The sequence below is a fragment of the Giraffa tippelskirchi genome, chromosome 3 (genome assembly GCF_054371585.1).
Source record: "Giraffa tippelskirchi isolate mGirTip1 chromosome 3, T2T-mGirTip1v1.2.pri, whole genome shotgun sequence".
NCBI lineage: Eukaryota > Metazoa > Chordata > Mammalia > Artiodactyla > Giraffidae > Giraffa > Giraffa tippelskirchi.
The window spans coordinates 99084334-99097127 of record NC_137277.1 but is presented as its reverse complement, the minus strand read 5'-3'; the positions used below and the strand labels follow the sequence as shown (position 1 = coordinate 99097127).

At 43.2% G+C, this 12794-nt stretch overlaps 1 protein-coding gene across 12 annotated transcripts in view; it reads left to right on the top strand.

The window, feature by feature from the left end:
* The window catches only part of TANC1 (tetratricopeptide repeat, ankyrin repeat and coiled-coil containing 1), a 327768-nt gene that overhangs the window by 228816 nt on the left and 86158 nt on the right, over nt 1-12794 (top strand). For 11 of the 12 annotated variants that reach the window (XM_081582806.1, XM_081582795.1, XM_081582801.1 and 8 more), the window contains one exon: nt 6176-6280. The exons of the other annotated variant lie outside the window; for it this stretch is intronic. In XM_081582806.1, coding sequence (XP_081438932.1) covers nt 6176-6280 — 105 coding nt within the window. The remainder of the gene's footprint in view (nt 1-6175; nt 6281-12794) is intronic. 12 annotated transcript variants of the gene reach the window in all.

Sequence of the window (12794 nt, the reverse complement as noted above, 5' to 3'; positions counted from 1 at the left end):
GGCCGCTGACAAAAGTGTACTTGGTACCTAGAGGCAGGAGAGGGATGGGGAGAAGGCTGTGTTCCAGGTTGTGGATGGAGGTGACTGAGGGAGATGCCCCCACCCGCCACTGACTCAAGCCCCTGGACGGTGTAAGGAGCTGGCAGGAGCTCTCCTGTGCAGGCTGCCTACTGGATGCCTGTGTAACCACTTTGGGGCACATTTCCTGTTTCTCTTCATCCTAAGAGCCCTTTGTCTCTATGTTGGAGAGCCCCCTTTCCCCTGTATCACAGAGCAGAGGATGCGGGGCAGAGGAAGCCAGGGAAATTGAGATGAGGAAAGAGATCCAGAACTGTTATGAACTGGGTGTTGTTTATGATCGAGAACAATCCCCGTTCATCGTAAACCTTGTAAACTGGGCAGACTGGTGCCCTACTCACGGCTATAGACCCTGCTGAGACCCTGACAGAAGAGTGGTCTTCCTTAGAGGTGCTGTCCACAGTGGGCTGTGCTCTGCATACTGGGTACCAAAGTATGGCCTGTGTTTCCCACCATACTTGGTTAACCTCATCAGAAGCTGCATCTTAAAGAGCCCCCCATGGTATCCTTATGCCCAGTTAAGCTTGAAAAGTGCTTTACACCAGTGTCTTGGGTGCCCAGGAGTGATAGGGAGGGAAGGCTGCTGCAGCAGGGAAGCACACTAGCTTCTGGATGAGCCCATTTTTAAGCTAATACCTGACAGTCTTGTTTTTAAGAGCCTCTTATCTTAAACAGGAGCCAGCAAACTGTGCTTTGTGCATAATTGTTATTATAATATTAGATTCTGGTTAATTTGGGGGGATTAACTTGATAGTGCTTGTTTTACATGAAGGGTGAAGTTATTTTACTTTTTTAGGTAGTTTATGCTTGTTTGTGTGTGTGTGTTGGCGGGGGTGTCCTCTTAGTCATGTCTGACTCTTTGCAACCCTTTGGACTGTAGCCCTCTAGGCTCCTTTGTCCATGGGTTTCTCCAGGAAAGAATACTGGGGTGGGTTGCCATTCCTTTCTCCAGGGGATCTTCCCAACTCAGGGATTGTACCCGCATCTTCTGTGTTTCCTGCATTGCTGGTGGACTTGGGAATGTTGAATATGTCATTGTAAACAAAAAGCTGTGGGTAGAAGGGTGCTGGGCAGTCGTTTCCCCTGAATAAGGGTGAGGTGTTAGGGAAATGTGTTTTTCTGTTTTGATCTCTGTTGATGATGAATTTGGCCACTTCCTTTAGAAGTTTTCCATTTCACTGGCATAGAACTCAATGTCACTGTGGCTTAATAGATGTCAGTTTAGTGTAAGCAGTGATTACAATGGCTCCTAACTGGTGTGGCCTCTGGTTGTCCCTCCTGTGGTCAGTCTGGTCAGCTACCCACATCACAGACCCTGAATGCCCCTTGTCACAGAACACCGTGTGTAATGGAAACAGTAGCTCTTATCTTTCTGGAGGATGTATACCTCCTATTAACTCTGATTCCTCAAGCTTCCTTCTTCAACCTGTTATTGGTGTTTTCTGTTAGGGTAGGATCTTTCCTTGAGTGTCTGATTTTAGTTTGTAAGTACAAGGTACTAAAAAGCTGACTAAATGGTAGAGAGTTGTGTGTGTGTGTGTGTGTGTAGGGAAGGCTTTGTGGTAGAGTGATGGGTCAAGGACCCACCATTTCTTTGGGGGCTTGGCTCCAACTATGATTATGTGTAGGTCTTTTCTCCTCCCAGGGAGGAATCCAGGGATCCCTAACCTGTCTAGGATCTAATGCCAGATGGTCTGAGGTGGAGCTGATGCAATTATAATAAAAAGAAGGTGCACAATAAATGTAATAGCACTTGAATCATCCCCAGACCATCTCTCACAACCCCCCCCCCCCAACCTTGGTCCTTGGAAAAATTTTTGTCATCCATGAAACTTGTCCCCGGTACCAAAAAAGGTTGCTTCTTGGTGTGCAAGCTTGCTGTCAGCATTTTCATAGCAGACAGCTGGGGTAGAGAGTGTGGAGAGATGCATCTGGGTGGGGCCCACCAATCCACACAGAGAATTTTTCTTGATCCCTGATTTAGTGTAGCACTCAAGAGTTCAGCTCTTGAATCTCCACAGTCGTGGAATTCAGCCTTTCCAGGGAAGAATTCTGCACCCAGGATGAAGGAGGGAATGCTTCCTGGTTTGGGAATGGGTTCTGGAGAGGTCTTACTTTCCTTTCAGTAGATTTCCAACCCACACTTCAGCGTTCAACCCTGCCATGCCCCTGCCTTCAGAGGGGTCTGCTGTCTGTGAGGCTGAGCCCTCCCTCCCCCGCACGCCCTCTCCCCTCCCCCAATCCTAACCTTTCCTGCTGTGCTCTGTCCACGCTCCTTGGCAGTCTGTTTCCACTTTCAGAAGTTTGGTTTTTTGCCTGTGGTTGTCTTCCTTCCCCATTGGTCTCTCTTAAATCCCTTTACTGCAGCTTTAATGGTGTTTTGAAAGGGAGTGAGGGCAAACGAGCGTTCATCTGCTGTGTTTAATGGAAAGTGCCCAAAGAGTCTCTAACGAGCAATTGAGGGGGGAAAGAAGAAAACCTCTGAGTTATAAATTTATCCGGTTTTATAGCATTTGAGGTTCAGCTGTTTGTGAAAAGCAATTTAAATAAAAGGATCATGTTGGAGAGCCATGGTTTATATTCACTTCATAATATTTCAACTCCTAGTAAAAGAGGAGACCAGAAACAAGGGAGTATGAATAAAAGATTTACTGAATGTATAGCCAAGACCCAGGGTTGGGTGGTGGAAGGCCCTACTGCCCTGGCCTTCTCTAGGATTGCCTATTTGATCTAGATTTCCTAGTTTTTATAAGTGCTGAATGGTGATTTAGTACGTGGGCTTCAAACCTGCACGCACCTCGAAACTGTTTGAGTTCCTTCTTTACCATGTGTTGGCCTTGAGCAAATTGTTTCACTGATTTGAGCCTCAGCTTCCTGACCTAAAAATGGGGGAAATAGTGCTTTTCCTCCAAAGTTATTAGGACTGGATGAATTAATGTATGTAAGTCATTACCCTTGTGTGGCCACTGACTGTAGTTTTATTGACTTGGTTACATTCTAGGTCTCCTTTCCTTTCCAGCCTCACTGTTCACTGTGGCAGGCACTGTGCCAAGCCTGGGAGCCAGAGACACTTGACCTCTGCTCTCACGATTTTCCCCTAAGAGCTGAAGCCTCCCTCATTCTTTTAGCTCTGGGATGTACTGAAGTTTGAGTTGGAGAGGGACGGAGACCATATTTAAACCTAGGTCTGCCCAGCTCTAAAGGCTCTACTCTTTTTTTTTAAAAGAAACTAATTTTTATTATAGTTGATTTACAATGTTATGTTAGTTTCTTCTGGATAGCACAGTGAATCAATTCAGAGGCTTTGAACCATGCAGAGGCTCTACTCGTAACACCATCTCCTTAGTGTTGAATATCTCTTACAGTGAGGGCTCGACCTCTGAATAGAACACAGTTACAGGCAAACGGATGGGCATAGATGCTTTCCAAAGGCTCTGGGTGATGTTGAGGTTCATATTCCAACCATTCCTAACAGTCGTTGTTCATCCATGTGAAATGGTAAACACTCTCCACAGGAGAACATTTTGGAAGGATGTGTGGGATAGGTGGATTGCTGGGAAGTAGGTCTCTGTAAGTTGGTCATTACTATTCCTTGAGGAGTTAAGGTGAACGGAAACTTACAGGTACTTCATGAGTAGAGCATGGTTGCTGTTTGGGGTAATTTGAATCACTGGACAATAACAATAAAAGGCTTTAGCTCCCTTGAGTTCTGTAAATGGAGAAGAGTGGATGAAGAGAGAAAGGTGCTCTTGATCTCTTTTGCTATAAGGAGTAGTTTGGGAACCCAGAGTGTAGAAAGTTTCTTGCATTTGTTCTGGGTGTGTTTCTGCCTGCCCTGTTCCGGTTCTTCCTAGTTGCTGTCTCCTTCACAGCAAATATCTTTGTTTCCCCTCTCCTCCTCAGTCTTTCCCTCCATGCATATTTATATATGGATAAATGTGTATTCTTAATAAAATCTGAATTGTATTTTGTGTACCATTGTATAGCTGACATTTTCCACTTACTTGCCTTCTGCCCATCCCCAGTAACCATTCCATTTCAACCTTTAAAAACAGTCCTTTTCTGGGACTTCCTGCCGGTCTAGTGGTTAAGAATCTGCCTTCCAATGCAAGGGAATGCAGGTTCCATCCCTGGTCGGGGAACTAAGATCTCACATGCCCCAGGGCAGCTAAGCCCGCATACCACAGGAAAGATCCCACAGGCCTCCACTGAGACCCAGTGCAGCCAAATAAATTAATTAATTAAAAAAAAAAACCCTCCCTTTCTAACAAGGTTAAATCAATTATGAAAACAGCCATATGGTTAACTACTACATTAGTCATTTTAGAATCATGATTTCTAAAGTCTGGAATAATATCCTATTTGTCAAGCTCTATAAGCTTCTTTGATCTTGTAGCCTGTTTTTGGTTGTGGTACATTATAACTGGCTGGGAATTAGAGTATTTTTATAGTAGTGTGGACACTTTTGCAGTAAACCTTTAGGTGGCAGCATGTCTCACCATAAACCACATTCTGAATAGAATCTGTCAGATGCATGAGACGTTTGACACAGGAGGATTTCAGAATCTGCCTGACTCCCCCTGTCAGTGTGCAGTGCTGAAGCTGAGGTCCTGGGAGGGGCTGGGCTGTGTCTGAAGGCTGAACAGGAGGGAGAACTGTAGACCCCTGTCTGCGACTCATCCTCTACCTTCTCTTAGTAATGTGAAATGTTTCCTATCTCTGTAACCTTATTAAAAGCACACTTTAAGTATAAGGCAACCAAGGAAAACAAGAGCCAAGTGGATGATTCTGGACCAAAGTGTAATAGGATGTTTGAAAGGACTGGACAGAATAGACAGTGTTTTTTGTTTTTTTTTAAAGCAGCTTTATTTAGATATAATTCACATACCATACAATCCACTCATTTGAAGTGTACACTGCAGCAGTTTTTAGTATATTCACAAGGTTTTGTACCATCACCACAACCTAATTTTAGATTATTTTTATCACCTCAGACTCCCTAGCCATCACCCCACAAGCCTGCACATCCCCCAGGCCCTGGTAACCATTCATACTCTGTTTCTGTAAGTTTGCCTATTCTGGACATTCCATTTGAATGGAATCATGTATTATGTGGTCTTTGGGGACTGGCTTCTTTTACTGAGCAAAATATTTTCAGGCTTCGCCCAGGTTTAGCATGAAGCAGTACTTCCTTTCTTTTGCGCATTGATAAGTATATCACATTTTGTTGTCATCAGTTGATGGACATTTGGCTGTTAATGAGTAATGTTACTAAGAGCATTCAAGTACAGATTTTTGTCTGAATATATATTTACACAGAAGTGGATTTATCGGGCCATATGTGTAACCTTCTTGGGAACTGCCAAGCTGTTTTCCAAAGTGACTGCACCGTGTACATTACCTCCAGCAATGTGTGAGGGTTTCACGTAGCCTAGTTCAGAATTCCAGATTATCGGATGATAAGTTGGGGTTGAGGAGGTGGTGAGAGAGGATTGACAGGCTCTCTGTGTCCCCGAATCGCATGCCGGACTGGCTGCTCTGCCTTCCCTCCTCTGTGTCAGCCGGCAAGAAAGCAGTCGTCTCTCCTGCCCAGCACAGTTGCCATGTGTCACCAGGCTGATCAGATGCCTGCGTTTCATGGCTGCGCAGAGCATGTTGATGTTACAGCCTGGCGGTTTGTGATCCTTGCCTCCTGACTTTGGGGGAGATACCAGGCAACCTGATCGTCTTGGTCCCAGTTAGAGACAAATTCCAAGTTAAAAAAATCCTTTACCACGAGCTGCCCAGGTCTGAACATGTCAAAATCACTTCCGTGACATGTACCAAAGACAGCTGTAGAGGCTGCATAGCAGAAGAGCTTCTTTTGTTTTTGTCCGAGTTTACATTCTGCGAGCTGAGCTTCCACCCATCTCTTTGGCAGCCCAGTCTGGACATTGCCGCGTCTGTACTGAAATGACCGTGTATGTGTGTTCACGGGAGGGGAAGGGGCTGGCTCTTTAGGCATCTCTGGGTTCTGGTGAGGACACACACTGTACATTCTGAAGCTTTGTTTGCAGCTGGAAAAAATTAGACACACTCAGATCTTTGCCTGCTACAGGTCCTGTCAGGAAGCCCAAGTATGTGGAAAGCCCCAGAGTGCCTGGAGATGCAGTCATAATCCCGTTCCGAGACGTGCCCAAGCCAGCAGAGCCCAGTGAGAATGGTAAGGATATATTTGCAATGATTTTCCCCCCTAAAGATTTTACACCATGATACTCTACTTCTGAGGGAAACTTGAGTGCCTCTTGTAGGAATCCTTCGCTAAACTGAATATATTTGGGAAGTGGTTTTCCTTGGGCAGTTAGAGAGATCTGTTTAGGTAATGTGAATTCTTCAGATTATATACAGTGTAGGAATAGTGGTGCATATGCATTGTTTAAGGATTGAGACTTATTTCCCGTCAATTTTGACCTCCCCGGTATGGGGGGATATAAAAAGCCAGCCAGCAGACTGCTTCCAAGATTTTTTATTTTTTTTTAGTTCTGCATCGTTTTAAAATATTTTAACAACAGGCTTTGGCTGAAAAGCTGAAACTGTAGCTGGACAAAGCTTATAATACCTAGCTTTCGTAAAAGCACTTGGTAGCTTTTGAAAGCTGCTTATTTTTTTTTAACCTCAAAAGTTTTTCTTTAGAGAATGTTGAAGTAGAGACCAAAAAACCCTCCAAATTGATTGATACCTTTTCATGAAGACACTTTATATTTTGCTTTTTTCCTTCTATCTGGAAATACATGTAACAGACAAAAGCTCTAGCATTTCATAGATATATTAATAGCACTTTTTTTTTTTAATTGATTTAAGAATGGACCTGTTCGTTCCTTCCTGTCAGTGGGGATGTTTCCTCAACTCGCAACTCTAAGGTCTTTGTGTGTTTTGAATTTATATCGTATTTTGCTGCAGAAACACATGGTTAAGAATTCTGAGGAATGTGGAGAAGCCTGTTGTACCTCCAGTATGGACACAAGTTTATGTAGTAATGATGAAAGAGAAGAATCACCCATATTTCCACCTTAGAAGAAATGGCATCCTTGTCTCTCTGATTGTGGGTGGAGAAGAGTACAGCTCTCCTTCTATTTTCTGTCACTGTGTGTGCATTTCATGTGTTGGCCAAGGCATGGTGGGGAGTGGGTATGAAGTGTAAAATGTGATAGGAACATGGAGTGGGGTGGTGATGGTGACAATAAAGTTAAAAATAAGCTGAGTGAGGGGTGGGCAGAAAATGAAAATCAGAAAGAGGTGTTCGGGGCGGGTGGGGGCCGAGGTGGGACGCGCAGCCCCACCGTTTTTCCTTCTGTCCAGGCACCCAGTCATTTGGTTTATGTGAGAGATTCACACCAGGATTTGTGCTGGGGAGGGGCAGGGCGCCAGGTATGTGGTCTGGCAGAGGGGAGGATCCGTGGTGCTGTCTGGTTAGAACAGCCAGAGAACCTGCAAACATGAGGATCCTCCTGGTTGTGATTCACGTGTGCCGGGTGTCTGTGGGCTGATCTGTTCTCTCATTTCTATTCTGGGTATCAAAAAGAAAATGAAAACCTGTTCCTCTGAAGTGAATATCAATAATATGAATATACTGAGCTGTCTGCCCATTTCAGACTAAGCCTCTCAACCCTTGCTCTTGTCCCCATTTGCCTGTGGAGTCCTGGTTGGTGACGCCCCTGGCATTTGACTGGTGGAGACTCCATGATATGACCCTTTCTTCCATGGGCGGGAGTCCTGTTGAGGTCCTGCCTAGCGTTTAGGACTCCCCCTGGGGTAAGAATGAGGACAATTTTAGGAATTTTGTTGGGCAAAGAAATGAGGTTATAAGTAGTTCCCACTGTCAACTCTTCTCTCCTTGTTCAAGGCAGAATTGACTTTCTTAGGGGAGAAGGTGTTCTTATGCTTGGCTGCCAGCTGAGCTAAATTCAAGCACAGTGATTGATGTTGCTGGTGTAGCCAGCAGTCTGCAGACACGCTTACTCCTGAGACTCTTGCTCTTGGATTTAGGCTCATCCTTCTCAATGGGAACTGACATTGTGACATACCTGGGCTGTGAATACACACCAGGGATTTCCAGAAGTTTTGCCTAGAATTAAGAGGCAGGGTACATTTCCCCTTTTTTAAGTGTCTGGGAAAGGGAAGTAGTTCATGCTTGTGGGCATGTGGTCTTTCATGGGTTGCCATGATGCTGGTGGGAGCCCCATCAGGGTTATCTGTTGGTTGATGAAGAGGCGGTTGCCTAACAAAATTTAGCTTGATAATTAGTAAAAGACGGCATGTTTTGTAATTCCCCATAGAATCCTTTACATTTCTGTGGGGTTAATGAAGTTTGCCATATTAAAGTATAAATTTTATGTCCAGCTCATTGAATCTAAAGGCAAAGCTGGAGAAAACTGAAACTAATTGAGTCTGAGTATTCATCCAAACATGTACAGATGCATGATGAGCTAAATCCTAATTTCTAGGCTTTCATAGCAGTAGTATCACTTAAGTTTTAATTTAAAACTTGGGCTTATACTTTATATACTTCCTTTGGGCATTTAAAAAAAAAAGTCTCTAAGACACTCTTCTGGATGCTGTCAGTAATAGCATTTTGATATTCACCAGATTGACGAACTATTGCAAACAGCCCCTTGTGAAATAATTTTTCATGGATTTGTGAAATAACAGGTTATTCCTAGATGTTTGAAATACCCTTCCCAGACTAAACTGCCTTCTTTATGGTTGTGTGGCTCCATAAATCCTTGATTCTTAGCTTTCTGAAATTTAAAGCAAAACAAAACCAGTGAGCACTTGGAATTTAGTCATTAATTTATAAACAGTTGTATTTGTAATCTGCATATTTTAGCCATCTGGAAAGTGGGATATATGATATGGCAGATGAACATTTTTGTTACAAGCAAAGAACCTGTTTATTAAACTTTACACTAACCTGCAATCCTTTTCATGGAAAAATTCTACTTTATTCAGTATTTTTAAATGTATTGGAAAAACGGCATTTTTTTCTTAGGCCTCAAACAAAATACAAGCCCCTTTTTCCTGTCAAATGATCCTAGTAAGCTTACATGTAGAGTAAGTTCTTCACAAATAAGCTTCCTATTACTAGGCCAACATATTGTTTATGGGGAAAATGCCACCCACAGAACAATACCTCTGCCTTAAGGGAAAATTAAAAAAACAGATAAATTAGGGAGGATTATTTAACTGTAATAGGATTCACAGCTATGTTTTTCTTGAATTCGGGGGAGCCATAATCTGTTTAGGTTTGCTTCGATCTATCCTTGCTACTTGAGCAAGCTTTGATGGGAAAGGGTGAGAAAGTTTTAGTCTCATGAGTCATTGTTTGATGAAGATCAATCCGAAATATGATGAAACTTTTTTTTTCTAGCCATCTGGTTAGCAAGTAGAACTAACATATGAAACAGAAGAATAATTAAATGCAGAAGTATCTTACTGGGAGGAGTGAATCTTTTTTTAGATATGTTTCGGTAAATATTGATACCTTATGTTTTTGATGACATTCAGAAAGATGTAGAGAGTCAAAAAGGTATAAAGAATGTGATACCTGTCTACCCACTACTCAGTTTAAGAAAGAAAACATGACTTTTTTTCCTCCTGATCACATTGCTCTTGCTTTTCCAAGAGGTAACTTTGCTCCTGCTAATTTAATTTCCAGCTTCTTAGAATGATGTTGCACCACTTGACCAATGGCTGAATAAGGTTTTAGCTTGATAGAAGTATAGAAGGGGAAACATCCCTGGTATGTGTGCAGTGGAAGAGAGACTAGAGTAGAATAGCCATTCGTTCCATTTCCTTGAATAAAAAATTCTTGTGCTGTGAAAAGAATTGTGTTGGATGCTATTTGAGACAGCTTTTCAAGCATAGATCCTTTTCTCTTGGAGCCTTAGAGTCTGGGCAGGGATTAAAGACTTATATATACAGAGTAACTATAGTATGGGGGCGGGGGACTAGTGTTGACTAAGCTGTGTGACAAATCCAGTGCAGATGGAGATGCTGTGCCAGGAAAGACTTGCTTGGAGTCCTATGCATCAAGATTCACCTGTCAGCAAAGTTTAGGATGGAGTGGGGGCAGGAAGGGGACTGCAGTCATGGAGAATGGTTAGAAAATGATTTCAATAGTTACGTGAGAGACTAAGATCTCGAATTATCTGTAGAACACGAAAAGGAAAGAAGTGAGGGGTAGGAAGATTCCCGAGAGATTGCAAGGACATGGAAGCTGTAAGAGATAAAGATGATGACTTCAGAGTTTTGAGACTACATTAAATGGACACTGGAAGAGAGGTACCTGTCCATTTTGGTTTGAGTTCAGTTTCAGGTGTGTTAAGTTTGAGGTTTGGAAACATCCAGGCAAAGATGTCCTCTGAATAGCTGGAAAAATCAAACTGGGGCTTAAGAGTTCAGGAGGAAACCTTGGTAGCCTTTTGCCTAGAGTGGATGTGATGAGACAGGGTATATTACACTAGGGAAATCAGTCCTGAATGTTCATTGGAAGGACTGATGTTGAAGCTGAAACTCCAATACTTTGGCTACCTGATGCGAAGAACTGACTCATTAGAAAAGACCCTGATGCTGGGAAAGATTGAAGGTGGGAGGAGACAGGGATACGACAGAGGATGGGATGGTTGGATGGCATCACCGACTCGATGGATATGAGTTTGAGTAAGCTCTGGGAGTTAGTGATGGACAGGGAAACCTGGAGTGCTGCAGTCCATGGGGTCGCAAAGAGTTGGACACAAACTGAGCGACTGAACTGAACACTAGGAAAAAGGTCATTGAAAGAAGAGACTTAAAAACCTTTGATATTTTATTCTTGAGCTGTGAATAATGCAGAAGAAGCACAGCCAAAGGGTAGAAAAACCAACAAGACCACACAGTATCCATGGGTTTCCCTTCTATCTGATGTGAAAGTTGTCACTTCTTTCCTTGGAGGACAGAATATGTGCCAAGGTCAAAAATATATAGGCGGCTTCTGGTTCAAGATGGTGGAGTAGAAGGACAGACACTGGAACCCACCAAAAATGATACCCCATGTCCAAAGACGAAGAAGCTTCAGCAAGATGGTAGGAAGGGCGTAATCATGATAAAATCAAATCCCGTATCAGCTGGGTGGGTGACACACAGACTGGAGAACAATAATACCAAAGAAGTTCTCACACTATTGTGAAGGTTCTGAACCCAACATCAGGCTTCCCAGCCTGGGGATCCTAAAAAGGGACTGGCAGTGCCCAGGGAATATGACCTTAAGAACCAGCAGGATTTGATAATAAGCCTTCCAGAGGACTGAGGGAAACAGAGATGCCAGTCTTGGAGAGCACAGACAAAATTTTGCATGCTCTAAGACCCAGAGGAGGGAAGCAGTGACCCCCCAGGAGACTGAACCAAAACTACTTGCTAATGTTGGAGGGCCTCCTGTGGAGGCGTGGGTCAGCAGGGGCAGAGGCATGGGTCAGACAGGGGCGCTGGAAGGTCCCCCTTGGTGTATACCCTGTTAGAGTTAGCCATTAACCCTACCATAGAGCCTGTAGACCCCAGGGCTGGGGTCAAACTCAGTCCAAACAACTACGAGGGAGGGAGCCCATCCCCACCCATCAGCAGATAATTGGATTAAAGCTTTACTGAGCAAGGCCCTGCCCACCAGAGCAAGACCCAGTTTTTCCCATCTCCAGTGCCTCCCATCAAGAAGCTTACACAAGCCTCTTAGCCTCCTCCATCAGAGGCAGACAGAAGCGGCAAGAAGCACAGTCTCACAGCAGCCAAAACAAAAACCATATTACAGAAAGTTAAGTCATGATGAAAAAGAAGAAAGTTATGTCCTGGATGAAAAGACAAGATAAAATCCCAGAGAAACAACTAAATGAAGTAGGGATAGGCAACTCTCTAGAAAAAGAATTCAGAATAATGATAGTGAAGATGATCCAGGATCTTGGGAAAAGAATGGAGGCAAAGATTGAGAAGATGCAAGAAATGTTTACCAAAGGCCTAGAAGAACTAAGGAATAAACAGAGATGGATAATAAATAGAAGGCATCAGTAGGAGAATAACTGAGGCAGAAGAACAGATAAAGGACCTGGAGAACAGAATGGTGGAAATCACTGCCACAGAACAGAATATAGAAAAAAGAATGAAAAATGAAGACAGCTTAAGAGACCTCTGGGACAACATTAAATGCACCAACATTCATATTATAGGGGTCCCAGAAGGAGAAGAGAGAGAGAAAGGACCTGAGGAAATATTTGAAGAGATAATAGCTGAAAAATTTTTGAACATGGGAAAGGAAATATTCAACCGAGTCCAGGAAACACAGAGAGTCCCAAGAAGGATAAACCCAAGGAGGAACATACAGAGACACATAGTAATCAAACTGACAAAAATTAAAGTCAGATAGAATATTAAAACAACAAGGGAAAATGACAAGTAACATACAAGAGAACTCTCTTAAGGCTATCAGCTGATTTCTCAACAGAAACTCTAGGAGCCAGAGGGAGTGGCATTATATATGTAAAGTGATGAAAGGAAAGAACCTACAACCAAGAATACTCTACCCAGCAAGACTCTCCTTCAGATTTGATGGAGAAATCAAAAGCTTTCCAGACAAGCAAAAGTTAAGAGAATTCGGTACTACCAAATCAGCTTTACAACAAATGCTAAAGGACCTTCTCTAGAAAGCACAAGAGAAG